Raw genomic sequence first — 12,567 nt, 5'->3', positions numbered from 1 at the left:
AAGAACATCCTGAATGTCATGATCCTGGTGGTAATGATACTATGTGATAAGCCCCTTGGGCAGAATGTGTCTGCTTTGTATTTATCCTCAGAGTACTTTGCATGATGGGCCTCCCTGCTACCCAGTAATGTATTTTGGGTAAATGAATAGTGAGCAGAGATGATGGGGACTCGGTTTTTCCAAAGAAAGAAGCAGAGATAAATACAGTTTCATGATTTGCCAGATCTAAGTAGTAGGCAGGTCTAGAACCCTGAGGTCCTGATGCTCAGAAGCCCTGGCCTTCCTTGGAGGCGTGGTGATGGCTTCTGTCACTAGTGTGGGTTTTCCTGACTCCATAGCATCTATACATGTTAAATAAAGCCTCACTGTTTTAAAACTAGACTTTTAAGAAATACTCCCAAAGTAACCATGGAGCCCGAGGTAATCCAAAGAACCAGCTGCTGTTTCCTGTACCACCTGCATCATCAGGCTCACAGACGCTGTGCCTTCCTTGCAGGTTTTTGCCACCTTTTCCTGCCAGATGAACAGTTTCCTGAAGGGTTCCAGTTTGACACTGATGATGTGAATTTCCCTGTTGAGAACCTCTGCTTTGTTGGGCTCATCTCCATGATTGACCCTCCGCGGGCTGCTGTTCCTGACGCTGTGGGCAAATGCCGAAGTGCTGGAATTAAGGTAGTGCCTGGTCCTTGGCATCATCTTAGTGCCTTGGGGTACCCTGCTTAGTCATGTGGCCCCATGGGAGTCCCATAGCCAGCTTATTTACTTACCTGGAGGGTTAGTTTCTTATCACTACAGCTTTGGTTACCACCAGAAAAAGGCCAAATGGTACTAAAATGTTGGCATAAGCAGCAGATGAGGGGTTTAAAAGAAAACACATTTTGGGAAAGGAAATGGGAACATAAACAATAACTGAAAAGGGCAAAAAGACGTGGCATAAGGTTTTAGATTTGAAATTCTTGCATTCTAAATTGATTCATTTCGTGCAGTGAGTAGCATTCTTCTCCATTTTCACTTAACTGGTTTTTTAATGAATGTTTGGTGTCTTCTGCATCTATCTTTTTAAGTCACGGAACATTGTTCAAATGCACTGATAACGGGGTGGTTGTTTAGCCTCCCTTGGTGCTAGCTGTCTGATTTGTTTCCACTTTCTCATCCTCGTTAGTAACACTGCCCTGAAGAGCTTTGCAAAAATTATTCTGCCACCACTTTGATTCTATTCTTAAGTGTAGTCTTCAGAATATAATCATTGGCTCAAAAAAGTAGTAACAAGATTTTTAATTCTTTTTACATACTCAGTGCTTTCCCAAATTAGGCCAGTTTGGGAGTGCTGACCAACAATATGTGGCATCTTTGCCCTCTAGTCTGATCAGCATCACATTTTTACCTTTTCTTTTTGCCAGTTTTGGTAAATTTGAGTTTTCTTCTATGACTGTGTAAAAGGAAAAGTAGGTGCTATGTATCTTACATGATTGTGTACTAAGATAAAATCTGGAGGTTGCTTTCTGTTTTCTGTAAACAGGCATTTATATTTTTAGTTAATGTTTATCAGTTTTTAGGTTTGCATTTCTGTCCTTTGTTATTCCAAGATGAATTATCCTTAATATTTACTCTTGCCTCCTGTGGCAGCTGCATTCACTAAATTGCCCTGTTTCTTATTCCAGGTCATTATGGTCACTGGAGACCATCCAATCACAGCCAAAGCCATTGCCAAAGGTGTAGGTATCATCTCAGAAGGCAATGAGACCGTGGAAGACATTGCTGCCCGTCTCAACATCCCAGTGAGCCAGGTGAACCCCAGGTAAGACAGGAAGCTCAAAAGCTGGTCTGCCTTGAATGTGCAAATGGTGGTAGTTGAGAGTAATCAGCTTGGCTCTCTGATGGTTTGCTTCTAGGCTTGCTCTGAATGGGGAATGCTCCTACAGTTCCAGAAGGCAACCTTGTCCTTCCAGGGGACAGTTTCAATGAGAGCAAGTCATCATTGCCAACACTTAGATGTGCTCACATAGTCTTAAGCCCTTGATGCGCTAACCTGCTAAGGGAGGTGGTGGTCCCACTTTGCAGAGCAGGGAAGCTGAGCCTTTGTCATACGCTCTGCAGTCGAGTGTCCAATTTCATGCTGTCAGCCACAAAGAATACAACCTAACACCTAGCACCGAGTCCATTTCCAGGGCTTGTCCAGGTAGTGCAGACCAAAAATGAATTTTGGCAGTAAAGTAAAATAGGTAACAAAAACAAAGAAGTATTGTTTTTTTTGTTTGTTTGTTTTTTGGTTTTTTTTGCTAAAGTTGGGGGCAGCTCACCCACTTTGGGGCTATCAAAGGGTTGGGTCTATTCTTTGAAACTTGGTCATGTTATTTCAGTGTGTTTCCTCTAAAGATCGAGAAAGATGACAGGTACGCTGCCTGCAGGTGGTTGTGAGTCTTGGATGAGACCTATGAACGTGCTTTGTAACCTGTAGGATACTGCGGAGATGATAGCTCTTACATGAGAGGAAAAACTTCCTCTGGCTTTGTGTTGTTTACAAAGTGTTCTGTGTAAAACAGCCCCTCTTGGAGATAAGCATCATGCTGGTGAAGCCATGGGTGACCTTTTTCCCATCCTGATCCTAGAGACGCCAAGGCCTGTGTGGTACATGGAAGCGACCTGAAAGACATGACCTCCGAGCAGCTGGATGACATTCTGAAGTACCACACAGAGATCGTGTTTGCCAGGACCTCTCCTCAGCAGAAGCTTATCATTGTGGAAGGCTGCCAGAGACAGGTTAGCGGGCAACCAGGGCCAGGCTCTTTCAGGCACTGGTGACCTCTGTGATCACAGTGCCAGTGAAAACACAGCACCGGTGCTGGACACGTGGCCCAGCTTTTCTGAGACTCACTGCATGTGTGCCAGTAAGAAGCTCCAGAGGGAAGAGGAACTTGATAATGGGTTAGCAGAGCCACACACTTGACAACACCCATCTTCACCATCTCCCAGAGTCTGAGGCTCCATGCTTGCCTGGAATAGTGCAGGCTCCTAATGTCTACACTGGGGATGTGAATAGCTGGGAGACTGTCATCCCATCCCTTGAAAAGACCTTTCAGGAATGGGGCTGTACAGAGGTCCACTCACCAAAGTCATGGCTTTGAGGAGCCCTTGTTTGTAACGGGAGGGGATATGTTTATCATCAGTCCTTAATTCTGTGGTCAGATAGTACCTGGGTGGCTTCTTAGCTGAGTCGGTTCTGAGCCTGCTGTGGAGAATCTCCTAGGAAAGGGGCGGGGTCTGTAGTGAGGAGAGGCAAGTTGAGGCCGGTGTCTCCACCCCTGGATGGAGTGGCTCTTACAGACCCATCCCCCTTCTTCTGGCAGGGGGCTATTGTGGCTGTAACTGGTGATGGCGTGAATGACTCTCCAGCCTTGAAGAAGGCAGACATTGGGGTTGCCATGGGGATTGCTGGCTCCGACGTGTCTAAGCAAGCTGCAGACATGATTCTTCTAGATGACAACTTTGCGTCAATTGTGACTGGAGTAGAAGAAGGTGAGAGAGCACTGTGTTCAAAGCGTTCGCTAAAAACTCATCCCAATACTTCCCATCTGTATCTACTTCTTAGCCTGCCCATCCCCTTTAGCTCTGTAGTAAAAAACAAAAACAAATCCAAAATCTTGCTTTCCCAGGTCGTCTGATCTTTGATAACTTGAAGAAATCCATTGCCTACACCCTCACCAGTAACATTCCAGAGATCACCCCCTTCCTGATATTTATTATTGCAAACATTCCACTACCACTGGGGACTGTCACCATCCTCTGCATTGACTTGGGCACAGACATGGTAAGTGACTGGCAGGGCTTCAGGCCCTCACTCACCCACCGCTGCGACACCTGGTCAGACTGGGTTAAGTGGCACCCGGTGTGCGTCACAGCTTCAGCCCCTAGGAAGCAGCATTCTTAGTCTTTAGGGCAACTGTCAATACTTGTCAGATAGCAACATATGAAAGGGAAGATTTTTTTTACTTTTTAATAGGGCTGGTAATAGCATCTCATGGTATGAAAAACAGTTTTAAAAGGGAAAGGGCGGGACGCCTGGGTGGCTGAGTGGTTAAGCATCTGCCTTTGGACTCAAGGCATGATCCTGGAGTCCCAGGATCGAGTCCCACATCCGGCTCCCTGCATGGAGCCTGCTTCTACCTCTGCCTATGTCCCTGCTACTCCCTCTGCCTGTGTCTCTGCCTCTCTCTATTATCTCTCATGAATAAATAACATCTTTAAAAAGTAAGAAAATAAAGGGGGAAAGAGCAAGGACTTTATAATGGAAGGTTCACAGTGTCAGCTTCCTGGTATCTGACAACTTTTATACTCCTGCCTCTCGTCTCCAGGTTCCTGCTATCTCCCTGGCTTATGAGCAAGCTGAGAGCGACATTATGAAGAGACAGCCCAGAAACCCCAAAACGGACAAGCTTGTGAATGAGCGGCTGATCAGCATGGCCTATGGACAGATCGGTAAGCTGCTGCTGGTGACCTTGCACCCCAACTCTCCACCCCCAGGGCTTGGTTCCTGCTCTATCAGCAGTGGAACATGACCTCTAACAGGTGGGCAGTGAAAATGCCCTTTGATCCTAAATGCTCTGCCTACTGGCCTTCAGGAGAAGCCGGCAAGGCCACTGTGACCAGCCCAGGCCTTTGGATTAATGGGTTGTAGCACTGTGAACACTTGGGTAAAATGGAACAGATGAGTACGTTGTAGAAATAGGACAGAGACTTGTCGACAGTTGCTGAGAAGAGGTTGGCTACTGGCCAGGAAGACCTAAGTTTAACAAGGAAGACTAGGTCCAGAGTATAGGAAGAAATCCTGCCCTGAGGAATTCAGGAAGTGTGGTGTGGGATCAGAGGCCAGAGGAGAAGCGTCCTGAAAGTGGTAGGAGGAGGAGGAGGGTTAGGTCAAAAAATTCACTATTTTGAATGTGTGAAAACTGAGATGGGAAAATAGTCATGTTGTATCAGAGATTAAAAAATAGGGATGAATTTTTTCCCCCTAAAAAGGCTCTGCCCCCATAGAGATACACGATCATGTAATAGCAGTGGGTGCTTCGGAGGTTTCAGAGTAAGGCCTGTGTGTCTTCCCCTTTTAAAGCTCTAAAAAGTGATTCAAAAAGAGAAGAGGGCACCCTATGCCCCTGGGATCCTCCATCCTTCTAGTCCTCTCTCAACCAGTGACAGCCGCCCCTAAGTCCCCTCCCAGGCTTCCTGCAGCACTCAGATGAAGTATGTGCAGATGCCCTGGAATCAGGTTAGAATTGTTTTTCCACCCCTGCAGGTATGATCCAGGCCTTGGGGGGCTTCTTCACTTACTTTGTGATTCTGGCTGAGAACGGCTTCCTCCCGACCCACCTGCTGGGCATCCGAGTGGACTGGGATGACCGCTGGATCAACGATGTGGAGGACAGCTATGGGCAGCAGTGGGTGAGTGAGGGCCCAAACAGTGGGAGTTCCTTAGGCCCCCTAGGACAGTGGCCACTCAACCTCTGGCCATGCAGGCCAAGAGCCAGCTCACCTGTCTGCCTTCTGTGTTTCAGACCTACGAACAGAGGAAAATCGTGGAGTTTACTTGCCACACGGCCTTCTTCGTCAGTATTGTGGTGGTGCAGTGGGCTGACTTGGTCATCTGTAAGACCAGGAGGAACTCAGTCTTCCAGCAGGGGATGAAGTGAGTAGAGGACACTCAGGGCCCTCACGTGAGGCATCTTGGTGATCTCTAACCTCCCCGAACCCAATACATGGCAGTTTCTGGAAATCCCCCCTTTTGGAACAGATTTAGGAAGCAAGATGTGATTCTCTGGTTTTTTTTTTTTTTTTCACCTGCCCGCAAGTTCCTAAGTACAACTGACACATAAAGACCTTGATCTTTTAACACATAGCATTAGAAGAGAAACATCTGATTGCATTCTTAAGCTTTTTCTTCCCTTGATTTTAGGAACAAGATCTTAATATTTGGCCTCTTTGAAGAGACGGCCCTTGCTGCTTTCCTGTCCTACTGCCCTGGAATGGGTGTTGCCCTAAGGATGTACCCCCTCAAGTAAGTTGCTCCTCTTCCAGCTCTGCAAAGTGTGAGAGAAAAGTGAAACTTCTCTCATGATGTGCACTAGTAACTATTACTGTTAGGAATTTGGGGTGGCACGTCCAAGAATTTCTCTGGACTGGAAATTAGGAAGGATTGACCAGGGTCCTTAGGCTTTACCTGGGATCAGGTCAGACAGGCTCTGGTACCTTGGGATTGCTCACCAGCTAACTGCATCAGTGCTCAGGCCACCTTCAGCAACTGTCTAGTTGTCATTAGAGGCAGACCAGAGAGGCCGAGGGCTTGGAATGGGTTCAAATCTTGATTTACCTGCCTAGCTCCTGTGTGTCCTATCACAGGCCCCCACCTTTGGGCCTCGGAATCCTCTGTTTTCAAAGGAAGAAGGTGGGAGAAGCAGGCTTGAAGTAGATCACAGTAGAGTAGACCAAAGGAAGCTGACCACTAAGTCTTTGCTCAGGATCAGACTAGCCTTTTTTTAAACACAGTGAAGGACTGTGGTAAACCCTGTATGTGAAAAATTCAGGTTTATCACAAGTGCAAATTTCAGTAGTTTTTTTTTTTTTTTTTAAGATTTTATTTATTTATTCATGAGAGACACAGAAAGAGAGGCAGAGACACAGGCAGAGGGAGAAGCAGGCTTCATGCAGGGAGCCTAATGTGGGACTCAATCCCAGGACCCCAGGGTCATGCCGTGAACTGAAGGCAGATGCTCAACCACTGAGCCACCCAGGCGTCCCTCCAGTAGCTTTTTGAAACAAAAGAGTGTATTTGGTGGTATCCGCTAGCTGGTTGAGGTTAAACAGTTGTAACTTGATTAAAAGATGCTAAAGTACAAAATATGGCACCCTTGTAACATGACCTTTTGATTCAAAAGTCTCCCCACCCTTGGGGCGTCTAGGTGGCTTAGTTGGTTAGTTGTCTGACTCTTGATTTCAGGTCATGGTCTCAGGGTCATGGGATCAAGCCCCACATAGGGCTCTGTGCTCAGCAAGGAGTCTGCTTGAGATTCTCCCTCTCTCACTGTGCCCACACCCTCCATCCCCCAACCCACACACACACCCCAAAAATCTTAAAAAAAAATTCTCCCCAGCCTTGCTCTCAGATCCATCCTACCTGGGTGGTAGCCATCACCTCCTTCCACTGACCCCATCCCTGAAGTAGCCAAGCCCCATGAGCCTCCCTGGCATCTTGTTGGGTCTGTACAGATATCCCCTGTGTGCAAGGGTAGCCTGGCATCTAGGGTCTCTCACTATTGTCCAAATGGTCTTTCTAGCCTTCTCTTGTAGCCATCCAAGCTTCTGTTGGGTGAATTCAGTATTCTTTCCCCACATACATATTTTGGTAAGGATGCTTCCTCCCACCCCACTAGTTTGGATAATCCTTCAGGACTGATTTCCCGGGAGCTTGTCCCATGTGATCTCACCCTCCTGGATTGGTGTACTTGCACCCCTTCTTTGGTATTACTTGTCATTTCTGTTCCCCACTAGCTTATAATCTTTAAGGCATGGGCTATAGGAATTTTTTTTTTTTTTTACTTTGTAGCCCTGGCCCCTTACACAGAGCTGGTATACAATAAGGGGCAAAGCCTTGTCCAAGTTGAATTCTATCAGCTTGAGCCACTGTTTGTCAAGAGGAGGGTAGGAGAACCGCCTAGCTGTCTAAAAGGCTGAGATGGAGCATGACCCTGAAATGGAATAGTGCCTCAGGACATGTTTTGCTAGGACCAGATCACTTGTTCCCAACGGGTTCTACCCAATTTGGAAGGTGGGTTAGTTACTTCGGGTGGCTGAGTCAGATGAGGTCGTATCTTAGCTGCGGAGGAGATCGCCGAGGGCCAGGCTTCTGCCCTGGGACAGCCGCCCTCACGTGTTGACTGCAGACGTTGGTAGTCAGGGAAGCAGAGCCCTCCACCAAGGCTGCCTGGGGCACCTGTCTCCAGGCTGGGGGCTGAAGCGGCAGCTCGCTACATTCCCAAAGGCCTCCACTCTCTGTTAGGGCCCGGCGTTATTCATTCCCTGGCGCTGGGATTCAATACACAGGTGACTGAATTCAAGGGGTGGATAAACCTGGTAGTTCTTGACCTTCAAGTGCCAGGACATAGATATATTGCACACTCAAGCTTCTTAAACTTTAGAAAGGGAGGAAAGGAAATGTCCATTTGCTGTCGGATGGTCAAGAAAAAAATCTCAACTCACGCTACAGATTATAAAAAGCAAACTGAAGGTGGGAAGGGGCTTCCTTCATGAAGTCCCTCTAGGCCCTGAGCACAGGGAGCCACATTCTGTTCTTAAGACCATTCTGTGTGTTCCATGCTAACAGCTCAGTAGTTAGCGGTGACTGTATATGGCTCCTTCTCCCAGGCTTAGTTCATCATCTCTTTCCTTCGAATTGTGTTCATGAGTAAATTGCTACCTGCTTCTGTTTCCAGACCTACCTGGTGGTTCTGTGCCTTTCCCTACTCTCTTCTCATCTTCGTGTACGACGAAGTCCGAAAACTCATCATCAGGCGACGCCCTGGCGGTAATTACATACCTTTTTAGCTTTAGCAGGGGTGTGGGAGAGGCCGTAGTTCTGTGGCTTCTATTTCCTCTGAAGTGTCTGGGCTCCCTCTGTGATCAGTCTGGTTGGCTAAGGCCACTGGCCTGGCCAGCTGGAAACTGGGTACAGCCAGTCTCATCCCCAGAGTAAAGATCTCAATTAAGGTTTCAGAACCAATCATATTTTAGGCGAAACTACAAATCCAATAGGATACGGTAGAAAGTTGGTCAGAAACCTCAACCATCCTCCCAACTAATACATTCTTTCTAAAAACATTTAAATAACAGTTGAGGTCCAGTATTGAATTTGGGTGAACCATCCCCCTTCCCTGGACTTTGTCACCCCCAAGTCATTCCTTGTCACTGTCATTCCCACTGTGCACTAGAGCCAGGATGACTCACTGCAGTGTGTCTTGTCTCTCTTTGCTGCCTGCAGGCTGGGTAGAGAAAGAAACCTACTACTAGACCCCCGTGTCCTGCACGTCGTGGAGCATCATGCCACACACTTTGCACCCACCACCCACCCCCTCTTTGTGTACTTCAGTCTTGGAATTCGAACTCTACCCTGGTAGGAAAGCACCGAAGCATGTGGGGGAAGCAAGACGTCCTGGAATGAAGCATGTAGCTATATGGGGGGGAGGGGGGAGGGCTGCCTGAAAAACATCGTCTATGGGAATGACAGTGGGGATGGTTTTTATGTGCCTTTTTGTTTTTGTAAAAAGGAAAACTTGGAAAGACTGAAAGAATACATTTTATATCTGGATTTTTACAAATAAAGATGGCTATTATAATGGAATCTGTCTCATGGCCTCATCACTTCTATTGTCCAGATGTTTGTTCTGAATGCGCATCCCGGTGCTGGCAGCTTCATCAGCACCAACCAGGAACTTCTGAGCCTGGCAAACTCAGACCTGCTGAACCAAAGCTAACCAACCGGCCATCTGGTTTAATCAGCTCTCTAGGCTATTTGGAGTCGCATTCATGTTTGTGAACCAGTGTTCAGAGGAAACTGCCCAGACCCTCTTTTTCTAGTAGAGGAGCTTACCTGACCCATTCTCCTGTGGGCCACCTCTGGGTGAGTGGTCTATCTGCTGCCTAGCATCTACTTTAAAAAAAAATTTTATTTATTTATGAAGTATATTTTTACTTATTTAAATTCAATTTGCCAACATATCTAGCACCTGTTTCTTGATGGCAAAACACGTGCTGTGAAAGATTCAGTTGCTTGGTGAGATAAAACTTTCACCAATCTGGTCCCAGCCTGCAGGCCACTCGCCATTTCTCAGGTCCCCACGACAACAGCCTCAAGCTTCTCTAGACTTAGGTTTGTCTGACCAGCAGAACCTACATCTGTAGTCTCATGGCATGTGTATGTATCATAGAGTGCTTCCCTTTCACATAGCTTGTTCCTAATGTAGCATCAAATAGCTGCATTTCAGAAAGTGGTTATGTGCCAGAGGCACTTAAAAAAAGGTAAGAGATCTGTTTACTTCGGGGGCAAGTCTGAGAATGCCTGCTTTCAATGAGTGAGTGTAAAATGCCCACCCCACCCCCCCTTGGTCTCCTGATTCAGTAATCCAGCCTGAGTGCTGTTAACTAGCCATGCTCCAAGGCTGTCCTTGCTTCAAGCAGGCAACAATCCAGAGTCCTTACTGCTAGCACCAGAGTGATTGTGGTTTGCAGGTGATCATAGAATGAGTTCAAGTATTTTTTTCCTCTGAAAGTTTAATTCATTGCCTGTGCCTCTTGCCTGCTACTCACTTCTTTTTATTATTATTTTTATTTATTTTTGCAGTTTTTTTAATTTAAATTCAATTTGCCTGACAAATTGAATTCACTTCTAAGCTACACAGGTGGGAGGGGAAGGGAGATGGCATTCCCACATATGGGCTGTCACTGTAATACCCCCTCCAGCTGGAGGAACTGGGAGAGCTGGGTGGTCTGCCCTTAGTCTAACCTACCAGTTCTTTCTTCCTCAGGGCACTTTCCCCTGGGGTGATCTCTGCACTGGTACACAAGTCATCTTTAAAGAGAGCCATCTGCTCAGCCCGACAGAAGGGAACTAGGATGAAAATGAAGAGAAAGTTGTCAGGATTATTGGACCATGAGACAGGTGGTAACTGGCTGCCTGAGGACATGTTGCACTTCACTGCTGTGATGGCAGTAACAGGGTCCTTGCCATGTGCTTAAACTGACACAGCACTGTCAGATTGGCTGCCCCCATCCATATTCCCTGTGTGTCTGCTTTCTGGGACCCCTGGAGAATTGACTGGTGAGCACACACTACTATGATGAAGGTCAGCAGCCTGACAGTAGATGGGGCTGACCCCAGCTGGCTGCCAGACCAGGGCTTTTCACAGCTCTTAGCAGCCCCAGACTTCACCCAGAGTAGGGTAGAGCAGGACCAGAGGAGGATTGAACCTTCTATCCCCTTCCCACCAAAAGAGTTCTACCTCCTGACAATTCTCTAAATAAAAAATTTAGGGCCAAAACTTCCTGCTCTATAGGAAGCAGCTAAGTGATGCATCTAACTGGTACCAAAACCAGACCTAATGGGCTAGATCTTTCTGAGCTTTCTTTTTTTTTTTTCTGAGCTTTCTAAAAGAAAGACTGAATGCCTGGGCTCAGTTCTACTTCACATGCAGATTCTCCCTTTAGCTCTTTCTGTGGAGCTAAGTATGGCTCCAGAAAAATGATAGAAACAGCTCCTGAATACTGACCCCTCCACCACCTCTTGTTTGTTCCTTTAACACCCATCCTCTAAAGTCCTGTTTGCGATCGCCACTGACCTGATTATGAAGTCTGGCAGCACATCCCAGCCCTTACTTGGCCTCTGCAGCATCTATGCCTCCATCACACGCTTCCTGAAATCAGACCTCTTATCTTTCCACGATCATCGCTGCCTACTCCTTAGCTTTCAGCTTCCTCTTCACATGCTCCCTGACTGTTCATTTCCTCAGGAAGTTCCCTCTGCCTGCTTCATATTCCTGGGGTTTCATAACATCACCCACATGATGCTTTCAGGCTGGTCCTCTCTCCTGGGCCCCCAGTTATCTATCGGATATCTATATTTGTTCAGAAAGCCTAACACACTACTCTAAACTCCAAAGACAAACCCAAGTTTGAGGTCTCAAAATGAACATGTTCTAGGCAGTGACCTCCACCACCCTGTTGCCTAAGTCAGAAAGCTGGAAGTCACAAGAAATTTTGGTCTCCCTTACTTGCCGTGGCCCCACCAGCACGCAGCCAATCACCAAGTACTGTCAATTCCAGTGTGGCTGAAAACAGGCTTTGTCTCCGCCTAGATATGGTCACTTACTGGCCATAGGCACAGAATTTTGCCTCTCTGCACTTCCTTTACTCTAGAATAAGGGTGACATTTGGGAATTGTTGAAAGGACTGCGATTATATGTGGAGACCAGAGCAGTGGCTGGTGCTCAATAATAAATCCCTTTCTCTCCTGGCACTGCCCTTCTACCCCTTCACAGAATTCACAATGCTGTTATTCAGTTATGTAATTACTAATTTAATACCCATTTCCCCCTGCTAACCTGTAAGTTCTGTGTGGTCCAGGAGCCTGTCTTCTCCGTTTTATCCCTCATGCTCAACTCAGTGCCTTAAAAAGAGAAGTTGGCATTCAGCAGTTAGCCAGTACTCCCTATGTTAAGGAGAAAGGCATGTTCCAGTTCAAGATGGCATCCTAGGAAGATCCTGAACTTACCTCTTTCCACAGACATGTGAAATCTACAGCTGTATATGGAACAACTTCTGGAAGAAAACCCTAGAAACTAGAGTGATGCCTGCACATCAGGCAAATAAGAAAAACTCCCACTGCAGCAGGTGTGAGAGAATGAAACACAATCTTGCCATTAACCCCGCCTGTGGCACGAGCGCCCACAACTGGAAGGAACTCAAAACCTGGAGCTTTTCTCTGAGAGAAACAAAGGTTTTGTACTCCACACTAGGCACTCCAGCTTT

At 46.9% G+C, this 12,567-nt stretch overlaps 1 protein-coding gene across 1 annotated transcript in view; it reads left to right on the top strand.

Annotated features, from left to right (window-relative positions):
* ATP1A1 (ATPase Na+/K+ transporting subunit alpha 1) overlaps window positions 1-9,385 on the top strand; it is a 29,936-nt gene extending 20,551 nt beyond the window's left edge. The window contains exons 13-23 of the mRNA XM_041755282.1: window positions 497-672; window positions 1,662-1,798; window positions 2,610-2,760; window positions 3,348-3,516; window positions 3,654-3,808; window positions 4,353-4,476; window positions 5,291-5,436; window positions 5,550-5,680; window positions 5,948-6,049; window positions 8,481-8,572; window positions 9,026-9,385. Coding sequence (XP_041611216.1) covers window positions 497-672; window positions 1,662-1,798; window positions 2,610-2,760; window positions 3,348-3,516; window positions 3,654-3,808; window positions 4,353-4,476; window positions 5,291-5,436; window positions 5,550-5,680; window positions 5,948-6,049; window positions 8,481-8,572; window positions 9,026-9,054 — 1,412 coding nt within the window. The 3' untranslated portion in view covers window positions 9,055-9,385. The remainder of the gene's footprint in view (window positions 1-496; window positions 673-1,661; window positions 1,799-2,609; window positions 2,761-3,347; window positions 3,517-3,653; window positions 3,809-4,352; window positions 4,477-5,290; window positions 5,437-5,549; window positions 5,681-5,947; window positions 6,050-8,480; window positions 8,573-9,025) is intronic.
* The last annotated feature ends 3,182 nt before the right edge of the window (window positions 9,386-12,567 follow it).

Source organism: Vulpes lagopus, chromosome 5 (genome assembly GCF_018345385.1).
Source record: "Vulpes lagopus strain Blue_001 chromosome 5, ASM1834538v1, whole genome shotgun sequence".
NCBI classification, from domain to species: Eukaryota; Metazoa; Chordata; class Mammalia; order Carnivora; family Canidae; genus Vulpes; species Vulpes lagopus.
This window is presented reverse-complemented; position numbering and strand designations above follow the sequence as displayed.